The sequence below is a fragment of the Ambystoma mexicanum genome, chromosome 5p (assembly GCF_040938575.1).
Source record: "Ambystoma mexicanum isolate Mex_15411 chromosome 5p, UKY_AmexF1_1, whole genome shotgun sequence".
In the NCBI taxonomy this organism is placed as follows: Eukaryota; Metazoa; Chordata; class Amphibia; order Caudata; family Ambystomatidae; genus Ambystoma; species Ambystoma mexicanum.
The window spans coordinates 171685312-171710020 of record NC_090930.1 but is presented as its reverse complement, the minus strand read 5'-3'; the positions used below and the strand labels follow the sequence as shown (position 1 = coordinate 171710020).

At 50.2% G+C, this 24709-nt stretch overlaps 1 protein-coding gene across 1 annotated transcript in view; it reads left to right on the top strand.

The window, feature by feature from the left end:
* The window catches only part of ATRX (ATRX chromatin remodeler), a 2430811-nt gene that overhangs the window by 2217809 nt on the left and 188293 nt on the right, over nt 1-24709 (top strand). The window contains exon 30 of the mRNA XM_069612585.1: nt 17811-18005. Coding sequence (XP_069468686.1) covers nt 17811-18005 — 195 coding nt within the window. The remainder of the gene's footprint in view (nt 1-17810; nt 18006-24709) is intronic.

Sequence of the window (24709 nt, the reverse complement as noted above, 5' to 3'; positions counted from 1 at the left end):
TACCATTGGGTCATCTGTACTTTCTAGATCCCTTGACTTTTTTCCCCTGGAGCCCCCAGCTCACTCTGTCTTGTAGTGATTCCTCTTGCATTCCTTCATTTGGGCCAGTTCCAAGAAGATCTGCGATACACTCACGGATTTCTTCTTCAGAGGATTACCTTCCTACTTCCGTGCTCAAATGTGAGGAAGAAGGGGTATCCCCACCTATATCTGGTCTCTTGTTCTTTGAGCCATTTCGTTAGGGGGCTACAGAGATACCGCAGGGCCAGGGTGAGCGAGGATAGGTCTTGAAAAATGGTTATCTGGGCTCCCCCGAGGGTGAGAGCTTCACAGGACCTGGCCTTCACGAGTATCCTGGTTCTACCTTGTTATTTATGAAATCTGGCAAGGATGGATCTCGGGACGCCTGGGGGACCTCCGGCTCTATGTATTCTCTCTATTGTAGGTTTGTCGATGTTCTCGTCTGCAGCTAGGATTCTGGTGATGTCATGCACAGTTTGCTTGAGGTCTTACTCTGTTTCCCCTTCACGTTCCGGAATTCCACAAAATCGTAGGTTATTTCTTCTTTCTCTATTTTCTAAATCGTCAATTTTCAGACGAATTTCATCCACCCTCTTCTCTATGTTGCGCATTCTGAGGTCTAGTTGGGTTTCTAATGTATCTATCAAGGCTTTTGTTTTCGACACCCTCCAGTCTCTCTTCGATTCTGTCCACTCTGAGTCATCTTGTCAATTTTGCCGCCGAGGTTAGCCCCCATGTTTCGGATTTCGCTCAGGAGGACGCTGATGTCTCCGTTTGTGGCTGCCGCTCCCGTCTCCGATGTTTCCACTGACTTTGTGGCGTTTATATCCGGTTCCAAGTGTGTTGGGGTGTATGCGTACCTGGCCAACTTGCTTTGGGTGTTCATATGGTGCGTGAGTGCGAGGAGGCACACGCCCCAGGAGTGGGGGCCCTACCCCTCCACTTGCGTCGGCTTACAACTCCGAGACTGCTGCAATGCCAGGGGGGGGTCTAGTGCAGGAACCGGTCTTGTTGGTGGGCCCTAGAGGAGTCGCAATGGACGGGTCCCGCAGCGGGGGGCTTAAGCTGTAGCAAGGTTCAGGAGGGATACCCATAACGATATTCCATTCGTGTTCGTTGTTGATCCGCCTGCATGGCTCTTGGAGGGGCAGTTGACTGGCTGTTACGCGGAGGAGGGCACACGCCCCATTGGTGGGGGCCCAACCCTCGGCGTTGACCTTTGTTCAGGGGCTAGCCCCTTGCATTATATGGCGTAGTACCCAGTATTGTGTCCAAGGAGGGTTCATGGAACGTTTCCACGGACGCGTGCGCTGGGTCACAGACCGTAGATTATGGTGATGCGGTCAATTGGAGGAGGGCTGGGCCTGACGTGGGGTGATCTTGATGGAAAAACACTTTATGAGGGAGCTGGGAGGATTCTGGTGGCTGCGTTCTTGTCATTGCCTCCTGGGGGTGGGGGATGTGGCTGTGGGTTCCCTTGTAGGGATTCTGGGGGAAGGCAGTCCTTCTATTGGGGGGCTGGTTACTGTAGCCCATGCCGGGGCCATAGAGAGGTGCTTGGGCCACTGGTTGGGGACCAGGGCCTCCCCCTCAGGCCCTCGGTTCACTGTTCATATGGGCCCTCTGGGTCTTTTAGGGTGGGGGGGCGTGGGAGGAGAACCTGGTGGAGGCGCCCTTCCTGGAGGGGCCAGGTGGCGAGTGCCAGCACTAACAGTGGGGGGTCCGAGACGAGGCCCCAGATCAACCTGCACACCGCCCGCAGCTGCATCCTCGGTCGGGGGCGGTGAGCAGGGGAGGCCCCCCCTCTGTGATCAGGGCCACGGAAGGCACTTCAGGGGGAAGCGAGGCCTCGGCGTATGCTCGGGTCCGCTCAGTGTTCCAAGGAGGTAGCGGGGGGGGGCACCTACCCGCTCTGCTGTTCTGCTCCTCTCGGCGGGGCGCTGGACCGTGACACCGCTCGAGCGGCTAGACGGGGGTGCGCGCAGGCACCTTCACCACGCACCCACCAGCTGGATCAGAGTCCTTGATTCGGGCAGTGAAACGGAGACTGCCCGGGAGAGCCGTAGCGAGGCCCGCGCTCTCTACGAGTGGGTGGTGGGAGGGACTGGATACCTCAGGGTTCGTTCTGGCACCGCTGTCGCCTCGACTGCTGCGTGTGCGCTCGGGAAGGGGAGGCTCACGTCGTTAGCCTTTTCTCCTGGCTGGATCCACCGTTTTCAGACGGAATTTCGTTCGTCCGGTGGGGGATCGGTTCACGTTGCTAGGGCTATCAATATTGTGCACGGGGGGGTGGAGTCAAAAGTGGTGGCTCAGGTCACTTTTGGGGCCTGTGGGTCTGGAGCTCACACAGAGGTGCTCCTCATCCGTGCACCCCCTGGTGGCCAATGAGACTTGCCTTTTTAAACAGTTTTCTCCCATTAATTTCACCCTAGCTGTCACTCACCCTGCAGGGTGGCTGTCCCTGCCGGACAGTCAGCCAGCCAATCACATCAGAGTGCATTTGGGTCTCCTAGGAGATCAGGCACAGGGAGTTTTGGGCACCTCCCTCACTTCCTGCCCACCCCAGACACTCAGACGCCAGGGGCGGACTTCAGTCCTGAAGCCCGCCAAAGGCTCATGAACAAAGGGACCAAACCTGGTTTGGCGTGCAGAGTTAAACACCAGAAGGACCCTTCAACAAAGAAACAGCGAAAAATGATGACCAGACTCTGTTTTTACCGAGGGGTTTTGGGCGCCATATTGAAAAACATGGCGGCCCTGATTTTTAGCTACCAGTGTTCGCGGTTGGGAAAAAATCCTAGATCCTAGTAGTTCATTATAAAACGACTGTCACCAGCCATTTCAATAGGAAAGGGTAGCTTTTGACATCTACAAGAGCGTTTAGACATAGGGGATACTAAGTAGCCCCTCCAGCACTCTATAGGAAGATAGTTTGTGCTGGGTCTATGAATTTATAAAGACTAGTAAAGTCAATCTAACTTTACATTCTCTGGGAACAGTAGTTCATCCCAGAGAAGGTATTTCAATCTTGGGAAGTCCAAAGGACATCCCTGTGCCACTGCACTAAAGGTTCTGTGTAACACAACAATGAAAAGATGATGCCTATGGAGTTCTCTAAAACTCCATAATCGAAGAACGCAAGAGGAAAACGCACATCAAAATATATGAGAGAGTGGGGAAAAAAGGCTTGCACTCTCTCCAGGTAAAAAAAATCAAGCCCTCAAAATCCAGCAAAGTTGCTGTGGGTCTCTAAGGTGAAGGGAATAAGCACAATTATGAGAATTCTTCCTAACACACCGCCAATGGTATCCCTTCCTCTGAGGTGAGAGGCCGCCACAGTGACTTTGACCAGGTCAACCGGCACTCCGGAGAAGGGGATACCCACTCAGAACCTGGTTCCATTGTTAGACTCACCTGATATCCCCTGGGGCGTCTGGCAGACTCTGAGATCTGGAACCCTGGATGCATAGTTGCCCAGTGCTGAATAATGAACCTTAGTTATTTGTAGGGTGAGCTATCCGTCCTGCGTTTCTTTTGCAGGGGCGCTTGATGTTTGTTGGCGAGCTGCCCGAATTGCTTCTCTGGTGCAGTACGCCTTCCTTGGGCCCAAGCCTGCTGTGACCCCGAATCTGCTGGTAGGCAGGTAGGTTTGTTAATTGTAAGTCTTTGTTCTGTTTATGGTGGGAATTCGTTAATGTCTTTATCTCCTTCTTTATGGGTGCAAAGGTCTTGATGCTGGCGTGCCGGATGGATAGGCACGTTTCTAGGTAAAAGAAAGCACGAAGCGCAGCGCCTTTATTGTCTTTTGAAGCTAACCTGTGTTTTCTTCTTCTCCTCACAGGCCGCTGTGGTGCTGCGAGTGGATGAGAGCGCGATCAAAATCAGGCCCCCGGAATCCGTTAAGGTAGTACAGCGCTGTGCGGTTGTTTAATATTGAAAGTGAACCTGAATGTCTCTTTTCCTTTGCAGATGTTGCTGTGGTGCTCCGGATGGAAGCGTGGCGTAGTGCGATTTAGGTAAGACTGATGGAATTTAATGTTTTGGAAGCGCGCGTTCTAATATTGTTTTTCCCTTTCTCGTTATTGCAGGTCGCAATGTTCGAACAGCAGCTGTAGTAGCGGTTCGCCGGAAGTCCTTAAGCTAGTACTCACAGGTGAGTGATGTTCCTTCTTCTCTCTGTTTCCACAGATTGCAGCCCAGTTGAGATGCGGAATGTTGGATGGTGTTTTCTCAGGTAAGACAGAATAACCTTGTTCTTACAGGATTACAGAAAGATGCTGAAGACCAGGAGTTGGACACAGTGAGCGTCACGCTGCTGGTTGCAGAATAACACAAAGCATGTTCTGCAGTCAGGGTGTGGTATATATTGCCCAGGGAAAGTAGTTCCAGGCCTGCCACACCCAAAACACTAGACCGCATGGCTTGGTTCTTTGAACTAGACTGTGTGGGTGCTTCCATGTTGGATTTAAAGGCCCATGTACATAAATGGTACCTAGTTTGAACAGCCCTTCCTTCCTACGTATGAGCCTGGTGCCAAAGACGCCATGACTGGCTCCAGGAGCCCTTTTGCAGTGGTTTTAAGGCACTCAGGGTTCTGGTGGGAGCCTGCTTGTGGCACAACGTGTGCCCCCTCACAGTGGTCATGATATCTAGCCCCCCAGGGTGGAAATGAGTATGCGGGGTAAGGAGGCCCTGGATCAGTCCCAGGCTGTTGCCCAAGCCATGGAAATTTCATCCACGGAGGACGAGGATATGGGGTCCTTTCACACACTCCATGAGGACATGGAAGAGGACAGCGGCGACAAGAGTGATGGTGACCAGGAAGGTGCGGGGCCTAGTGTTCCGACCATACCCGTTCCGCCAAGGGATGTGTCTCTGGACATCCTATCAACCTTCCACACCTTGGTTAGGAGATCCAGAATAGGATGCCACAAGGGCCTGTTCCAACAGTCCCCCAGGTCCCTGATCAACCACAGACGAAGAAAAGAAAGTGCCATCCACCGCCCCCTTTTCAGCCTCCGCACCTCCGTCGGGTCCCATCTCCCCCAGTATCCCCGGATACGGGACGGATACGGCCACGACGATGTCTGAGCGGGTGCCAGCAGCCTTGGCTGTCCCCACCAGACGAGGTGGGATTGTTCCATTCTTTGATCGACAAAGCCTCAGAGCTGTTCAAGCTTGTGCCCGAGGAGACCAGGAAGGAATGTTTCCTGTACCAGGGGTGAAGACAAACATGGCGGTACCCCTCCTGGACAATGTGTGGGAGGAGGGCCTAGCCCTCTTGAAGAACTCTTGCCCGGCACCAGCCAAGCAAGATAAGCTAGAGAAGTACCGGGTACGGGAATCTGCCCCCCCAAGTGCCTAAGGTCGCAACCATCACTCTGTGGTTTCAGCGACATTGAGGAAGCGGTCATCTAACTGGTCCTCGTCGTTTTCAGTCCCTCTGGACAGCGAGGGTTAGAAGTTGGGCGCCATGGGGAGGGAGGTAATGTACACCACGGCTCCCACTATCACAGTGGCCAACGCACTGGTGATCCTAGCAAGATATGACAGGGAGCTGTGTTACAAGCTGGAACCTCTCCTCCCCGACAAGAGGATGGAAGTGATCGCCCTCTTCCTGGAGGGGGAGATAGCGTTGGATCACACCATCGCAGTGGCGCTGGATGTTGCTGACAAAGGGTTCCGCCAGATGGAGAACAGTGTCTGCCTTTGTCGCCAAGTCTGGATGAAGGCCACAAATTTACATGAGGAGGTCCAAACAAAGGTACTGGACATGCTCTTCGATGGAGATAATCTTTTCGGGTAGGCTGTCGACGAGACCCTGCAGGCCATCAAGGTGGAGAAGGCCTTGGGCACCCTCCAATAGCACTGCTCTTCCTTTTGTTCTTCCAGAGGAAAGTCAGGCAGGTTGTCTAAGGGGTTCTCCTTGTACCGTCAGCCTTCCAGATCCATGTCTCGGGAATCCCACAGAGGCCATTACCAGGCCTAAAGAGTAGGTGATCAGCATTGTCGCCAGCAATGCAGGACGCTGATGCCGAAACAAGCCTGAACTGGCAGAAGAGTCGGGCCCCCATCTGTACACCCTGGTGGGAGGCCAGCTGACAAGGTTCATCAGCGAGTGGGAAAAGATCACCGGTGACTTGGATTTCGCTGGTGGCGCATCAAGAGCAACACATCTCTAGCGCTTGGAGCAAGTACAGCCGTGCTGCGAAAGGGGGCGATATAACTGGTTCCCAAGCGACTCTGAGGCTCCGGTGTCTATTCCAGATACTTTTGGTAAGAAAGAAGACTGGGGGGCTGGAGGCCCATTCTAGACCTGCAAAGTCTAAACAAGTACCACAAGTCTCTGAAATTCAGGATGGTCAGTTGCAGCACGTGCACGGCCAACTGGAAAGAGGGGATTTCTTGAAGTTGCTGGACCTGGAGAACGGCTACTTCCACGTCCCCATTCACAGGAAACACTGCAAGTTTCTACACTTCGTAGGACAGGGACAGCACTACCAGTTCAAGGCCCTGCCCTTCGGCTTAAAATCGGCCCCCAGAGTGGTCACAAAGGGCCTGCCACCAGTGGCGGCCCATTTGCGATGACGAGTGATTCACGTATACCCGTATCTCGACAACTGGCTATGCGGGCCGCTCACAGGAGTTGGCCGTCGGACACACGAAGGCGGCCATCAAGCTGCTGACAGATCTGAGATTCTCCATCAATTATCCAAAGTCCTGCTTGACACCATTGCAGAACGTGCTGTTCTGGGAGCCAGACTCGATACAGTGTCCTGCCTAGCATCGCCCTCAGAAGAGAGGGTAACGGCCATTCAGGGGAATGTGCAGCAGCTGTTGGTGATGAAGATGGCCATGGTGTGGACCATCAAGTTATTGCTCGGCATGATGTCATCCTGCATCTATCTCATCTGGCTCAGCAGGTTACAGATGCAACCTCTTAGGAGTTCCTGGAGGCTCACTGGGTGCAGGTGTCTGGAAACTTCACGCACAAGATCACTCTGGACGACGAGGTCCGTCGGGCTATAAAATGGTGGGTGGACAGAAGGCTTGAGTGACTAACACGTGTGTGAGATGGCTGCAGCAGACTTTTGAACGAGATCTGTTTACGGACGGGGACCTGTTTGGACAAGTGCCAGCGTCAGTGCATGGCACATTAGAACGCCGAGTTGACGGCAAGCGGCGAGCACCATTTTACTACTAATTTTTGATGTGGGAAGAATACAGCCGCGCCGACAGTTCTACTGTTCGCTATTAGAACAAAGAACGATAACGTGGCAGGAGCACTGTTTACATCTAGATTCCAGTTTAAAGACAATATAGCTTTCAGTTCCTGGGGCATGACCTGCTTCAACCATAGACGCCATACTGGTGAATCTTTGTGAGCAAACAATGCAAGGTTCACAGAAGAGGACCATAATTCCACTCTGCAGGTTCCACACAGGTCTTTTACACCAGTGGGAACACGTTGTTTCTACATTTGACTCGACAACGAGGGTCATCAAAGTAGGAAGCAGTGGCCTATTGCTGTGGACAAACAGCAAATCGACTCATCTAGAAGAGTCCTCAATCAAAGACTCTTGGGGTTTTTTTTGTGCTACTTGAAGCATTACTAACTATTTACAGGCAAATCAGCACCCCTGATGAATTTCCCTTTATTTTATGATATGAGAAGTGTGTGAGGAATGAAACATGTTTGGTTGAATGGGAATGGTGTGGTGGTATGATGGATATTTGAGACTTTTAATTACACTTTCGGTTAACAATTGAAATCCTTGGTTGACCGAGGAGCTTGATGTATTGTAGGTTTTAAGCACGAAAACCCTCTTGATGTGGGTTTCTTTTCCCTGTTGTATTCTTTTTTGCCTGTTAATATGTGTTATACTAACAGAATTAGCATTATATATTAAGTTATTTTCTGTTTTGACTATTGATTTGCATGTGATGTTTATGAATAAAATTGTATATTTTTCTACCAACTGTGTGGACTAACAATCGGTTGAAAGACTTTTTGTTAGTAACTTAGTAACTTGTTCAACACACAGCATTCAGTTGGACTGTGGGTTATTTTTGTTGTCCTTAGTGAATTGGAAAGTAGGTGTGTTCCCCCCCTGTAACTCCTTAACTGCACACCAGTACAAGTTGTTTAGTTTTTATAGGTTGTACCTATTGTTTTGGGGGTACTCTATTGGTGTAGCAGTATATTATCCCTCAACCTCCCTTTGTGTTATAGGGGCGACAGCTCCAACATCGCCCGTGGCACAGGGTTTCAGAACCCTCCATTCCAGGAGAGGGTCACGACGACGCTTCCCTGGAAGGCTGGGGAGCCCACACCTGACATCTTCACACCGGAGGCCTATGGCTGCCGGAGGAGAAGGATCTCCATATTGTCAGGCTTATCTTCAATCAGGATGTTGTCCCCGGAAGCTGCTGAATCCCCGCAGTCCCCTTTGGATGCTAACCTCTTAACTGGTAACAAACAGTTCAGTTGAGAGCATCCCCAAGGGAAAGGGGGAAAATGGGACAAAATAATAAACTTCAGGTTTTGCTCAGCTTCATCTTTTAACCTGTAGATAAAATAACAACAAATACACTTTAGTCACTAACCTTTCTTTTCCTAGGCTCTGACTTATTTTTATCAAATTGAGTAAATAAACACGCCACCATACCTGAATATCCTCTATTGTTAGGGAGAAGTCTCTGTTTAGGCTGAATTTCCTAACCTAGTGAGTCCCTCAGCAGCTTTGCTGGATTTTTGGGGTTTATTTGTTTCTACTGCCAAGAGTGAGACTCTTTTACCCTCACTCTTGGACATGATTTGAGTGTGTTTCTTTGGATCTAGAAGTGTTTAATGGGCTATGGGGTCTTTTACTCCATAGGGTTTCATGTGTTTTTGTGATGTGTTACACAGCACCCTCAGTGCAGCAACACAGGGGTGTCATAGTGACCCCCCAGTGTAGACTCCATACCCTGGGACAGACATCAACACCGATTCGCTCGACGCCGACTCGTTGGGCACCTTCGAGGCAGTGGTGTCGGAGGGGCTCCGTGGCACGGGGTTAGCCCCTAGAAAGGCTCTGGCTAAGGTCAGGCATAGCTTTGGTCCCCAGGTGTCTTCCTCTCACCGCCTGGAGTACATTTCAGAGGGTGATGAAGGCTCTGATGAAGGCTTGGTTCCGGTTACGGCACCAGATGAGCTTCTCTCGGGCCATAGCCAGTTTGATGACCTGAGGCAGTCACTGCATGATGCCAGTGGACTGGACACCTCTCCGGAGGTGGAGTTTTGTAGGCCGGAGCCTGGCACTCATGCCGATTCTTCATACCGGTGCCTTATGTCTCGGGTCACCGAGTACTTGGGATGGTTGGCTCCCCCAGGGGAGTTCGTTCAGGATGATCTCACGGACATCCTTGATCTTGGTCCCCCCACTGACCCGGTACTGCCGTTTCATATGGCTCTGCAGAAAAGGGTGGCAGCGGCTTGGGCTGCTCCGGAGAGTCTCCCGGCAGTGGGCAAGTCTTTGTCACGAAAATACCGTCCAGCCAGTAGCGACCCCTGCTACTTGTCCTTATCTGCGTCACTTGGCAGAGGGGGGTTTATCTTTCACATCGATAAAGGTGCACCTGGCTGCCATCTCTAGGTTCACGAGGAAGAGACAGTCGTCTCCTTTATTCAGCGACAGGTTAGTGAAACACTTCATGAGGGGTTTATTTAGAACTTTTCTCCCAATAAAACGTTTTCCACCAACATGGAGTCTCAACGTAGTGCTGGCAGGCTAAATGAAACCACCCTTTGAGCCTATGGCCACCTCGGCCATGAAATTCATATCGTGGAAGTTGGTGTTCTTAATTGCTATCACCTCAGCTCGGAGAATCTCTGAACTGCAAGCGTTGGTCGTAGACCCTCCATACCTAAGATTCTTTAAAGACAAGGTGGTTCTGGAAACCAATCCTACTTTCGTTCTGAAAGTTCCTACAGTGTATCACAAACACTCGTCCATTGTCCTCCCTACTTTCTTCGCGACCCCATCATCAGCAGCGGAAAAAGCTCTTCATACCTTGGACGTTAAGAGGGCCCTAAAATTTTACCTACATCGTACACAAGAACTCAGGTCTACTCGACAACTGTTCATCGCGTATGGTCCGTCGACGAGAGGAAATGCAATTTCTAAGCAAGGACTGGCTCGGTGGGTCTCGTCGACGATTGCGTTTTGCCACTCCAATGCCGGAAGGCCGCTGCAAGGGTATCCTAGAGCCCATTCTACAAGATCAATGTCCTCTTCAGCAGCATTATGGGCAGGAATTCCGCTAACTGACATATGCCAGGCTGCGGCATGGTCGGTGCCCCACATATTACCCGCCATTACTGCCTTGCGAGGCAGCATGCGGACGAGGCGCAGATGGGAAGATCAGTCCTGCGCCATCTGTTTCAATAAGGTAAGCTCTGCACTGTGGAGAGTTTTTTCTACCTGTTGGCAACCGTATGCTTTATGGAGGTACAGGTATATGGGTAAACTTATTTCTTGTGTACCTATGCATTATGTATTTTTTGCGGATATATGTTGCATTGCATTCTCACCGCCGTCTTCCAGTTTACTGCTATACAATCTATTCTAAGCATGCGAATCCATGAAAGATCCAATGCTGGAGAAGGGAATAGTTTCTTACCTGTAACTCCATTTCTCCAGCATTGGTATCTTTCATGGATTCACAAGCGCCCGCCAGCCTCCACAGGATGCAATGTATATGCTTGATAGGTTTAACCCTTCCTACTTTGGAGTGGCCGAAATCTGAAAGGAGCCGCGGGGCGGGGCTTTTATACCGCGACGTCCTACGGGGCATGCGAATGCGGGCCCCAAAAGGACGTAGATAGGACACAAAAGTGTCGGAAGTTTTCCTATAGGAAAAGGCAATATATGTGTACCGAGGGGTCCCAGTCTGACGACGGGGAATATTCTAAGCATGTGAATCCATGAAAGATACCAATGCTGGAGAAATGGAGTTACAGGTAAGAAACTATTCCCATCTCGCGCGATCATAAATACTTTTTTACCCATCAACAGTGCTAGTGATTTATTTATTTTTGGACAACAATTACACTGAATGTAAGTAAAACAGATAATACAAGCCACTGAGATTCTAGTGTAACCTAAGATTCCATTTGTGTCTGTCTGAAACAGACCATGATATGATAATGTGATATTGCATTTATAACGCACCTAGTAGAAAAGGCCCGGAACACTGCTGAAGGGACAGGCACACTTATGTGGATTGCACGGGTGGGGTCTGTGAGAGAGGGGAGCCTGGAGACACTGGGTCTGGGGAGGCCATGTGAACAATGGCTCCTGTGCGGAAGATACCTTTTTGAAGTGTACATGGTGTTTGGCACCTTGGCCGTTTATAATGGAGGGGGGATGGATTGGTGCAGGGGGGTGAGCATAAAAGGGCACCAAACATGTGTTCATTTCCCTCATAGACAATTGAGCGTGTACTTGATTCACTGAAAAATTGAAATAAATATTCATAAAAGCTCTTTTATATTTTATTTTGTTGCTGTAGTTGATGGCACAAATATACTACAAATTGTATACTTCAAGTTGCAGCACAGTGTTGGAAAATCCCCTGTACTGTCCGCTGTCACTGAGGAATTTGGTGCAAATGGTTTCAACGACACAGATGGGCATTACTCGATGAACGCAGAATCTAAGCCTCCCATAAAGCCACCATGTAAATGAACGGTAGGCCACCAGCCTGTACCGCCTGTGAAAGAGAAGCACACATACTGTGTTTAAATGAACCTGATAAGTCTTCAAACCTTACTTGAAAATGCACCCTGTTTCCTATGGCATAGTTGCCTGTACAAATGTTACTTCATGGATCAATCAACTTGGGCTTTGAAGCGTAGACACATTACAAAAGTGAACACCCATGCAATCCATAACGTTTGGGGCACAGAGAAATATTGTTTCGAATGGATTGTGTCCTCCAACGTATTCCACATCTTTGTAATGTCCACAGCTGTGCACTTCGGAAACTTTTTCAGAAGAGGGCTTCCTGCGTCGATGGCGTCGGGTCGATGTCCTTCGAATGTCTCCCTCGAGGGGACGCCACCGGATGTTGTAAATGGGATGAACGGCACCTGTAGCCTCCGTTCTGTTTTTTTCCGCGAATGTGTTGCTTTGTGTTACTCGGCACGCCTCATGTGTTCATCATTACTATGTCTTTCTCTTCGACCCCTCCAACTCCGCGATCTGGCTTCCAGGCCTGCCGGGACTGCAAGTCCAAGATGTCGCTCACCGACTTACACCGCATTTGTTTGTGGTGCCTGGGCACTGCTCGAAATGTCAGTCGCTGACTGCCAAGGCCTTGCGGAAGGGGAAGCTTCAGGTAGGTAAGGGTTCTTAAGCCTGCTAAGTCCCGAAAGTCCAAGGGGGTTTCCACTGATGACTTGAGGGGCGACTCTCCGCGTCGGAAGGAGTCCCGGGGATCTCGGTCCCGGAGAGGTTCCCACTATTCTTCTTCCTCGACCCGGCACTCTAGGAAGCGCTGTCACCGGTCGCCTTCCCCGTCCTCCTCAGAGGATGATGCCTCGAGGAAGGTAGCGTGCCCAACAAAGTCCTCGACTCCTGAGGAATGGGTAGCATTTAAAGAAAAAATGTTAGCGATTTTTCAATCTCAGGGCATGGGTCCGGTCATACCTTCTAACGAAGCAAGCCAAGATCGGTCTTGTACCGCGGCTCGCACACCCTCGAGCTCGGGTCGCAACTCGCATCGGGAGCCTTGGAGGTCCCGTACGGACAAGGATTCTAAATGTCGCACAAGACATGTCTCTAGGTCTCGGTCCTCATCCCCTGCGAGACCGCAGCTACCTATTGAGGGCTCAGTGGCGGGCCATTACTTCAGATGCGTGGGTTCGGGATACCATAGCCCACGGCTACTGCCTTCCCTTCCTTCAGCGGCCTCACGACAATCCACCGGGGAAACTCTTTGAAGCTTCCAGACGCGCTCTTTGCGCAGGAAATCTTGTCCCTGCTGGAGAAAGGCGCTATAGAACTGGTGCCTATAGCGGAAAGGAACAAGGGTTGGTATTCCCCTTATTTTTTGATCCCAAAGAAAGACTGGGGATTGAGACCCATCATGGACTTGCGTTGGTTGAACAAACTTCTCCGGAAGGACAAGTTCAAGATGGTCACTCTTTCTCAAGTCCTCCAGGCCCTTCAACTTCAGGATTGGTTGGTGTCTCTGGACCTCAAGGATGCTTACTTTCATGTGCCGAACTTGCTGCTGGAGACTTTCAGTTTCGGGTCCTGCCGTTAGGATTGACCTCCGCCCCAGGGGTCTTCATCAAGCTAGTGGGGATGGCGGCAGCGTACCTCAGGCGAGCGGGAAATCATGTCTACCCCTACCAGGACGACTGGCTGATCCGGGCGCGCTCTCCTGAGCAAGTGGTGGATCATCTCTTGTCTCACCTGCTGCACCCTCCACAGACTGGGCTTCTCCCTAAATTTCAAGAAGTCGCCTCTGACACCTTCCGAGCAGCTCCAGTACATTGGGGATGTGTTACACGTCCTTGGGGAAGTGTTCGCCTCTCAAGGTAAGGGCTAATCACTTTGTGCAGATGGTGGACAAGTTTCAACATGCCCAGTGTCTCCCGGCTTTTCGAATTCTTAAAGTTGCTCGGCCTCATGGCATCCTACATTTTTCCGGTGTCAGAGGCCAGGCTGCATGTGAGATCGCTGCAGTGGGTCCTAAAGATGCAGTGGTCACAGTTCTCCGGCAAGATGTTGGATCCCGTTCATATTCCACTCTCGGTCTCCCAGGATCTTCTGTGGTGGGCCAATGAAGGGAACCTGATGAGGGGGCAACAGTTTTGGCAACCGTGGCCGCAGGTGACTGTAGTGACGGATGCTTCCCTCACAGGATGGGGCGCTCATGCCAATGATTTGACAGCCAGCGGTCGTTGGTCTCCATCGGAGTCCAAAATCCACATAAATCTGTTAGAGCTGAGGGCCATAAGGCTAGCCCTGAAGGCTTTACTTCCTTCTCTGCGGGGAAAGAGTGTCCTGATCATGACGGACAACACAGTGGCCATGCATTACCTCAACAAAAAGGGGGGGGGGGTAGAGGGTCACTTCCTTTGTGCAGAGAGGCAATTCAGCTATGGTTCTTGGCCATCCAGCAGGAAATTTTGATCTCAGCAGTTCATCTGGTCGGAGACGACAATGCGGCGGCTGGTGCTCTGAGCAGGCAGAGCACAATCTCTCACAAGTGGGAGTTGGCTCAGGAAGTCCTTCAGGAGATCTTCGCCCTTTAAGGAACCCCGCAAGTGGATCTCTTTGCCAGCAGTGTCAACCGGAAGCTCGAGAGATTCTGCTCAGGGGAATTTCCTCCAAGAGGAGCCTTAGGAGATGCGTTTGTGGTCGATTGGTCATTCCCACTGTTGTAGGCGTTTCCTCCAGTCCCTGTCATTCCTCAAGTGTTGCGGAGGTTACGAAGGTTCGGTTCCTACATGATCCTCATTGTTCCAGATTGGGCCGGAGAGCGTGGTACCTGGACCTTCTAGAAATGTCCCATCTGCCCTCCACGCCGTCTTCCCTATCGAGAGGATCTGGTCTCGTGTGAGGTGGAAGGGGGGGGAATCAGGTTCTCCATCCAGAGGTCAAGACTCTCAACCTTCACGCTTAGTATGTGAACGGTTGAGGTATAAGGGTTGGGACCTCCCGGATGACGTGATGGAGGTGTTGCTCTCGGCCAGGTGGCCTGTGACAAAATCCCTGTACCGTTTCCGTAAGCTTAAGTTCTGCGACTGGTGCAGAGATCACAATGTTGATCCTTTTCAGTGCTCCATTCCTATGGTTTTGTCTTTCTTACTTTCTTTGGCCCACAGGGCCCTTCAAGTGGGTACCATTAAAGGTTACCTGGCGGTGCTGTCTATCTTTAAGCTCTCGTCCGAAGAATGTTCTTACTTTAAGATTCCTTTGATTTCTCAGTTTCTCAAAGGACTGATTAATGTATTCCCGCTGTCCCCTTTCCAGGTGCCGGTTTGGGATTTTAATTTGATTTTGAAATTCCTTATGGGTGCTCTGTTTGAACCTTTGCACTCTTGTCCTTTGAGATTACTGTCCTTCAAGACTGTGTTCTTGGTTGCGGTTACTTCCACTCGCAAGGTGAGTGAATTGCAGGCACTTTCATCTAAGCCACCCTTTACTGTGTTTCACAAGGACAGGGTTTTACTGCGAGTATGTCCCTCTTTTCTACCTAAGGTAGTATCAGAATATCATTTGAGTCAAAAGGTGATTCTTCTATCTTTCTACCCACCTCCTCATCCTGGTAACGAAGAGGAGCGACTCCATTGGTTGGATCCTAGGAGAGCTCCAAGCTTTTTCATTTCTAGCATGTCCAGAGTCAGAGTGGACAATCAACTCTTTGTGGGATATGCTGGACACCGATTGGGCCAGGCTGTTACCAAACAGACCTTTTCTAGGTGGATTATCCTCACCATTACGGAGTGTTACCGATTAGCTAATTGGGTACTCTAAATTCTTTTCCTCCCTCCATTTACTGGTACTGCTTTGGGAGTCTGTCAGAGATGTGGAATACGTTGGAGGACACAACCCATTCAAAGAACAAGTTACTTACCACCTGGTAACGTTCTTTCGACTGGATGTTCCTCCAACGTATTCCACATCGCCCTCCCAGCCTGCCCCTCAAAAGAATTTCCTATGTGATTGCAGCTTCCATTTCTGCAAGGCTAAGTGCAGTCAAGCAGGCATGAGACTGGTGCCACAAGTTCTGAGGGGAAAAAACTTAAACTGAGGCTACAGGCATCATACATCCTATTTATAACATCCGGTAATGTTGCCCTCGACAGAGGCCTTCGAGGGACATCGACCCGACGCCATTGACGCAGGATGCCCTCTGCCGAAAAAGTTTCCGAAGTGCAAAGCTGTGGACATTACATGTCAAAGATGTGGAACACGTTGGAGGAACATCCAGTCGAAAGAACGTTACCAGTTGGTAAGTAACTTGTTCTTCTTAGTTGAACGTGAAAGACTCCTAAAATGGGTATCGGTCATTGCATCGACAGCCAAAGCATCGATAGCCATACCATGTAAAAACAAAAGCATCTAATGCATTTTTTATATGGTAAAGGGTTTAGTTTAATAAGAATTGGTTTTAAAGGTTAACAATGGGGGTTTGGGGGGGGGGGGACCACCCCACACCTCCACACCCCCTTTTAAAAGAACATTTAAAAAAAAAAAAGAAATGCATTAGATGCTTTATTTTAGATGGTATGGCATACATGCTTTGGCTGTCGATGGAATGCCTATAACCCATAAGATGAACACTCTGATTGCCCCAAAATGCGAGAAATGTATTCTGTTGGCAGACTACATTCATTTGGAAGTGATAGATCAAAGTTAAGACAATATAGGAGACAAACATGAAATGTTAGTGGCTTCAGTGGACAAAATGACATCAAATCTAGAGTACACTTACTCGTTACTTGGATTGCGCAGGCGAACTGTTGCGCGAAGTTTGTGCTGAAGCACCATCATAATCCTCAACATAGGCCTTGTGAGGCAGGCCGCCCTGAAGTCATGCAGCTCAGTAACGCATAGCAGTGGTGTGTCTTCTTCCGATATGTAGTCCAAGCATCCAGAGTTTTCTCGACAGCAGTAGTTCTCCTCCTCGGTTGGCATGACCTTGAACCGATTGCAGGTACACCAGGTGGGAACGTCTTCCATGCGACTAGGCTCTGGCTCAGGATGCAGTGATTCGTCTTCCCAGCTGCAGTCCGATGCCCCATCGTTTCAGCATCTTTCTCTATCAAGTTATTCTGCCTCGGAATACTCTGGTTCATAGTGATAGGGCTGTATTGTTACCGTTATACAACAAAATTGAAATCAATAGTAATGGTAGGATATGTATCTGTTCGCAGAGGCTCCGTGCAACGAAGGTAGCTGAACAAAGCAGAAACGAGTCACAGGCTATCCAAAAAAAACAATGAAATGATTGAAAAAGCAATTCTGATGTTGTCTGATGAGAAATGGTCTGTTTGTACTTATTGAGGAAAGAGCCGTCTTGCCATTTCCATGAAAACACGTCATTAGCTGGCGCACAGAGAACGTTGACACGAACGTGCATTTGCGTTGTGAAATGGGCTTTACGCGTCTAATGATGTCCGTATCAGGCGCGGGTGATATGATATGATTTAGTGCCACGAGGGCAATTGAACTTAGGGCGATCGATCCACGGATAAGATTAGCACAAGATGGCCACGCCCCACCCGTTGATTTTGCATGTGTAAAAGTGCGGAAAACTAAGGTAAGGTGCATAGGAAATGTGTTTACGATCAATCATAGTTTGCTTAAAACCACATGCCCGAACGCTCGGGACAATAACATTTTTGAGCGCACTATTCCTTTAAGAGCTCAGTCACTTTGAGGGAAGACATTTTGAAGTGTTAAGGGCCTTTTTTTTAACAAGGCAGGTTAATTGTGTTGCATATAGGTTTTCCTAACTCAGTTTAACACTGTTCTTGAATTTCTAAAAACTTTACTGCTCTACTTACTACGTAGCTAGTTTACTTTTGTCCTAAGTGTGTAAGCCCAGTTCAATATAAAAAGATGGACTCCCAGAATGTATGCACAGTCCCATTTGTTGAAATTCGCCTTAATAGTTGCAAACAACCATTTGCTGTTTTGATTCTAGCCCTATTTTCTGTTTCTTAGATACAAAAGCAATATGTTTCTTCAGAAAGCATTGTTTCAAAGTTTTTTTTTCCACAGGGGACCATGGAGGAAAAGATCTATGAGCGTCAGGTAGCCAAACAATCGCTATCTTTTCGTGTGGTGGATCAGCAGCAGATTGAGCGCCACTTTACTATGAACGAGCTAACTGAGCTCTACACTTTTGAGCCTGAATTGCTAGATGATCCTAATCTTGAAAAAAAGAAAAAAAGAGATACGCCAATGCTGCCAAAGGTAAGGCTTTGCCAATTTTCCAATAGTATAACAAATCATGTGATATTGTTATTGAAATTGACCCGTTATTTTCTTTTAACACAATAATGCAGTGAAACCAAGTAAGAACGTGGTTCCTGCTGAAATGTTGTGTTATTTGCTAGAGTAATTGTATAAGCTAGGCCCATGTGCAAGTGCCTATCTTTAACTGGCAAGCTCTAAAGTATTGGGTAAAGGCCCTGTACATTTACAATGCTTTTCAGGCTCTGTTATCTTGCCATGCACGTTAGTCTTAGTCTGAGGACAAGCAAGGGCATCAATAATATAAGTAAAATAATTTGCTTTCAGTAAAGCTTTGTTAAACAAGACTTGCAAGAACTCAAACTCTGGCATTCACATTACTATTTAAAAAGCATAACTATGCTTAGTAGAAAATGTGAAGCAAGGAGTTGCTCAGACTTGTTTTCATGCTGTGAGGAGCTCCTTCATAAACGTAGACTGGTTTCCCTTAAGCATTGATTGACTCCCTAGTGGCATCAGTGGTCGAGCAGTCAACGCCAACTCTTGGGTAAATGGGACTGCATGGAAAACGTTTTTGCAGTAATTCACTTGAAAAGATCCTTTGTCTCTATAAAATGGAGGTAATGCTTTGGTAGATGTTGTAGATAAATGATGCAGGTCCCTAGGTAAAGCTTGATCTCTTGGCCATCCTCGTTGAGGTCAACTGTAAAGTCAAAGTTAAGCTGGGACATTCGGGTAAAAAATATTACACTTTGAATCCCACGTGTACTGTATGATTTGTATTAGCTAATTTTAATGGTTTGTGGCCTCCCACATATTCCTCATCTTAGATATCCTCCTGCTTCAGCAGATCTCTGGACATTTTCAACAGCATGGGGTGCTGTGCAACATTGGCGTCAATGTTACTTGGTGCGTTTTATACTCATATGTCCAGTCCCCTTTCTTCCATCCTTGTGGGCGTCTCCAATCAAGGGGACGGTACCAGAACCTTTGGCAGTGAAAAATGTAGCTTCCCCTTTAAATTTAGTACAGCGTGTGGGGTGCGGCCACACCCCCGAGAACCTGCCCTCCGTGCCTCCCCTCAGTCCCTTTTTCCGCACAGACAAAGTTGGACCTGGCAGCTAGGCACAGAGAGTTTTTAAACTTTCTGCGTGCTCCCTGTTCTTTGTTATTTAATCTTCTTCATCTCCCTTTGGAGCCTTGCCTCCCCCAGCGTATGTCGGCTGCAGGAGGCTTCATGAGATGCGCATCCTGCAATCACTCGTTCCGGGCGTCTGTCCCCCATGCTCTCTGTCTTGATTGCCTGGGGCCTGATCACCGCTGAGATGCATTCTTGGCTTGCATAGCTCTCAGTCACCGGCCTTGAAGAATAGTCTTTCCTGCTGGACGGAGACTTTCCATTCTTCTCCCCCTGGTCAACTGAAAGAGTTTGTCACCAGAACCCCACGCCACGACAAGTTGGGCCTTTGTTTAGCAAGGCTTCTCAGCACGGAGACTCCTTATCAGGGATTTCCACTGAGAAGGGGTCCTTGGAATCCGGTTTGGGCATACCTGAGGCCGATAAGGCTACCGTCTCCCAGGCCGAGGGGCCCAGGGGCTCCTCCGGGCTGTCCACAGAGGGACGATCCAGTTGGTCCTCTTCCTCAGTGGGCAAACGATCGTCGTGTTCTACCTCCAAGAGTCAGTTGGAAGCACAATCCAAAACGACTACCAGCTCCATAGCTGAGGGTGCCCAGCTTAGTGGAGCCACCTCCTGAGGTCATTGTGCAGGGCGATTCTACTACCGCCTTGCGGGCTGAGGGCTCTGAACTTACCACAGCCATCTCAGAGGTAAACGCTCCGGATTCAGGTTCTAGGGCCAAGGAGTGCCCTTCCATGTCTGAGCCAGCATGTGGCGTAGCACCTTCACGCCCTGCCTCCCAGGGCGTGGCGCATCCGCCAAAGATGGCGGACAAGCACGCAGCAGATCCATTGAGGCCGGAAGCCAGCTTGGATTCAGAGACAGGGCCTCTGACGCTTCCTTTGCGCATAAGAGTGGGTCACACATAAGGGTTTCAGTCCCCTTCCTGCGGGAAGCGGCGGAGGACCTTGCGGTACAGGCGGTTGGTCGCTGCAGGGTTACATCTACCCCTCGCAGCCTTATTGCTGCACACCCCAGGCTCCTAGACGCTTTGATCGGAAAAGGAGGCCCAGCGCTGCTGAGGTTAGTGCCCCTTGTGATCCGGCGGCATGCGAGGATCGCTTCTTGAGCGCTTCCTCCTTCTTTTGCTCTCCCCACAGATGATGCGACTTCTCAAGGGTATTGTCAAGGAAGTGATTCCACAGGTTGTGCATCCTAGGCCTCTGCTTCTGGCCCTCCTCTGGTTTCTCCAGCGCTGCCAGTGCTCCTGCCAGTTCCTCCTCCGATCCAGGCCCTGCTGGTTCTTCAGAGCCCTCCTCCTGTACCACCAACCCCTCCCTCGCCGTCGCCCATGGATCCACAGCTATCTTCAGGTTTGGATCAGGGCCTTACAGAGTTCGAGGGGTCCCTCAACCTGAGCAGGCACCCCTGGAGTCAGGGGTGTTGGCGGAGGTGCTGGCCCAGCATGCCAGGAGCCGTTCGGGCATTCCCCTGTCCTGCAGGTGGCAGGAAAGGTCTGGGAGAAGCCCAGGATCAATGCCCAGATGAACAAGAAATTGGACAGCCAGTTCAGGTTGTTGGATGGGGGAGCCAGTCCTCCAGACCTCCCACCCACAGCCACACACTTCAGTGTTGGCGGCAGCTTCCTTGTATTCTAAACCATTGTCTTCGTCCTCCTCTGCATGGGCCTCATCCAGTTGTCTTTCAAAGGAGGACGAATCCCTGGAGTCTTTTGGCAAGCGTGGCTAAGTCAACTGTGGGCTGCATTTGCGGCAGGCCAATGCTGATGCCCTCCTGACCGCGGAGAACCAGAAGCTGTGGCGAGAGATCGGGGAGTTCCTGCCCAAACTCCCTCTGGGGAGGCAAGCCTCCTTCAAGGCTTGTCTGGCAGAGTCCTGGACTGTTGTGCAGGACCTTCTGAGTCTTCAGTCTCCCACATCGACAAAGCCAGCAGAGGGCTGTGTCTAGGGATCGAGATGTGGCGCATGGCATGGATGCGTACTACTCAATTCTCCTTTAATGTGCAGTCTAGGATCCTGGATTTCCTTTTGAGGGGTCAGATCTTTTTCATTCGTTCACTGATTACGAGCTGACAAAGACCACCTCTACATCCTTGGCCATCCTGGCTAAACCTGGGCAGAAGACCTTCCCTCGGGCCCAGGGCAGGACAGACTTCAAACCCTGTGCTTTTAGCGGCCTCAAGGGGCTTCAGGGCTGTGGTGCACGGAGTCTAACAGGTCCCCCAGCGACCACAGGAGGAAACGGCAAAGGACATTGCATGTTTTTTTCCACTCCACCTTCTCTGCTCCCACCTCAAATGCCAAAAAGCAAAGATGTAACGGTCAGGGAGCAGCTGGAACCGTCAGGGGGCAGCTGGAACCGTTGTTTCAAGAGTCTGTGGATCCTTTCTACAGTCTCCACGGGCTTCCGTCTTCCTTTCCATTTCCTCTACCTTCCGCTCCTCCTCTGCTTCAGATAGGGTCCCCGGTCCTCTTAAGAGGGATGCTCTCTCTGTTGGAGATGCAGGTGGTGGAGCTGGCCCCTCAGACAGACAGGTACCCAAGAACAAGCAGGTTTACTCCAGCACACATTGCTGAGTCTCTATGTGCAGGGGACTGGACATGTTCTCTAGATCTCAAGGATGCGTACCTTCATGTCCACATCTACCAGTCTCATCGTAAATGTCTGCAGTTTCTGATTGTTGTAACACTACCAGTACAAGGTACTTCCTGTCGGCCTCAACGCGGCTCCTCGTGTGTTCACGAAGCTGATGATTTCAGTGGCTGGTCTACTTCACCTGGAGGGCCATCCCTTAAATCCTTATTTCAATGACTGACTGGTGAAGACCAGTTTGCCCCAGGGAACAATGTTCAGTTGGGTTTTTTCCTTCAACCGGCAGAAGTCGCAGCTGACTCCCGCCTATGACTTGGTGTTCCTTGGAGTATGCTGGGACACGATCGTACAGCGGGTGTGCCCCACCCCCGAGATGCTCCTCTCTCTCGGCAAGGTGATAGGGTACTTTCTGGCCAATTCGACCACCTCAGCATGATGATTCCATCACCTTCAGGGACTGATGGCAGTTCAGTATGCCTGCCTTAAGATGAGGCGCCTCCAGCTCCACCTGCCGGCCAATTGGGACACGGAGACAGGTTCACAGTCGGACAGGATTTCTATTTGCCTGTCCCTCCTCCCGGATGTTTGCTGATGGACTGCACTGTGGCAGTGGGAGCCCCCTTTACCCTGCAGGATCCCACTCTGGTGGTGACAACGGATTCCTTGCTTTTGGGCTTACGCTGAAGGGTTACTCAATTAATGGCGCATGGTACAGGGTGGAAGCCCTCCTGTATATCATTATGCTCGAACTCAGGGCTGTGGGGCCTGGCTCCCATGGCTTTTCTGCCTTTCCTTCAGGGCAAGACGATTCTGGTCAGGACCGACATCTCCATGACAGTGTTTTACAGGAACAAGCAAGGTGGCACCTGTTCCCCTCCTCCCCTGCCTGTGCATGGAGATGGTGGCAGTCTGGGAACGGGCGCTATCAGAGGGGATGTGGATTTCCTCTGTCGATCTCCCAGGGGACAGCAACACGGAAGCGAACCGGCTCAGCCGCTTGAGGTTCAACACCTACGAAAGGGAGTTACACATCAACTGTTTGTTACCCCTGTTCCAGTGATGGGGGGGTTTCCGGATCTTGATTTATCCATGCCGCCTCTGAATTCCAAGTGCCCCCAGTTTACTTCATGGGCTGGACGGAGTCAGGGTTCTCCAGGGGAAGCATTCCAGCTCTCATGGCACGGCCGCAAGTGCTATGCGTTTCCTCCCTCAATTGCTCCCGCGGAACCTCCACAAGTTTAGGGCATCGGTGGGCTGCAGCTTCATCCTGATTGCCCCTCACTGGCCGTTGAGGGCTTGTTCTCAGATCTGCTGCAATTGTACTCCCAGTGACTGGTCCATCGCCCAATTCCCAGCAGGGGCTTCCTATTGCAGCAGGGTGTGGTGGTGGAGCACCCGGACCCAGCCAGGCTGGCCCTAGCAGCCTGGTTCCTGACCAGCTGAGACTGAACCACGCTCAGTTCCTTGAGGACAACTGGTACATTGTACAGGAGGCCAGAAGGCCATCTACCAGATCTCAGAACAAGAGTATGTGGACTATATTTTGGCAGTGGGCTCACAACAAGGGGCTGGATCCCCTCAACTGCTCCCTGGATGATGTGCTGGCTTTTTCAGCACAGCTGGCTCATTCCGGCATACAGGTCGATACCTACCGCACCTATCTGGTGGCCATTGGGACTTCGAAGTATTCCTCAGAGCATGTTTTTTTCAGCAGCCAACATGCTGGTTAAGGCCCACCTCAAAGGGTTGTCCAGGCTGTTCCCTCTTGTGCATAGGCGTCATCCCATCTGGGACCTTATTTTGGTTATGACGACCTTGCAGCACAAGCCCTTCAAGCCGATGGCCTCAGTGGACATCCGGTTGATGACGCTGAAGACTGCGTTATTGGTGGCGTTCACTTCAGCGCGCAGGGTCAGCAGGCTGCAGGCTTTGTCATCATGCAAGCCCTTCACCACGCTTCATAACGACAAGGTCATCTTGCACACTCATCCAAACTTCTTGTCGAAGGTGGTCTCTCCATTCCATTTGAATCAGGAAAGCTGCCTGCCGGTGTTCTTCCCAATCCTGCAGTTGGAGGCCAAAAAGGCCTTGAATTCCTTGGACCTCAAGAAAGTCCTCATGTTCTATCTCTCTCAGACGAAATCCTTCAGGAGGTCTGAGGTGTTGTTGATCACCTTCGGCGGCACGTCTCCCTGCACCCAAGCTTCCAAAGCGTCTATCACCCATTGGATGGTCCAGGCCATTTCATAGGCGTATAAAGCCATGGGCAATCTGGTTGCTGCAGGGATTCATGCCCATCCGTTCAGAGCGAAGGCCACAGCCGTTGTGTTTCTGAGACCTGCTTGGGATGTCATCAGCAGGTCAGCTACTTTGGCCACTCCAGCATTCTGCAAGCACTATTCCCTGGATACCAGCTCCAGGCGAGATGCAGCGTTTGGACGGGACAGGACACTGAGTAATTAAAGTTACTGACTAGAGTACTCATAGGGGAGGAAAGGGGACTAAAGGCTATGAGTACTCTAGTTACTGCAGGGAAGTAACTATTTTCAGAAAATTAATGGCTCCTGTAGCAGTTCACTCGCATTTCCAGGGAGTTCACAAATAACCATATTTGCATGACCAGTTGATCAGAGCAGAGACTTTTCAGCTGGCTCAGTGGTTGCTCCAAGTCTTCTATTCAACTTGTTTTTACTGTCAACCAGACAGGACCTCAAATTCATAGGGTTAATATGGGACACCATCTTGAAGAGTCATACCACCGCAGAAAAGATTAGGAACTTCTCACGTTTTAAGTCAGCATGAAACATCTGCTTGGTTTTTCTAGCATGTGTACTTATGGTGACCTCCATCCTCTCATTTCAGTTTGCTAATCTCAAAATGAGGCAGCTAGTTTGCTTTCTGCTGGAATCAGAAATTAGATTAACAATCTGTCAAGGTTCTGATTTCGTCAAAGTTGAGAGCAGACTTAGAG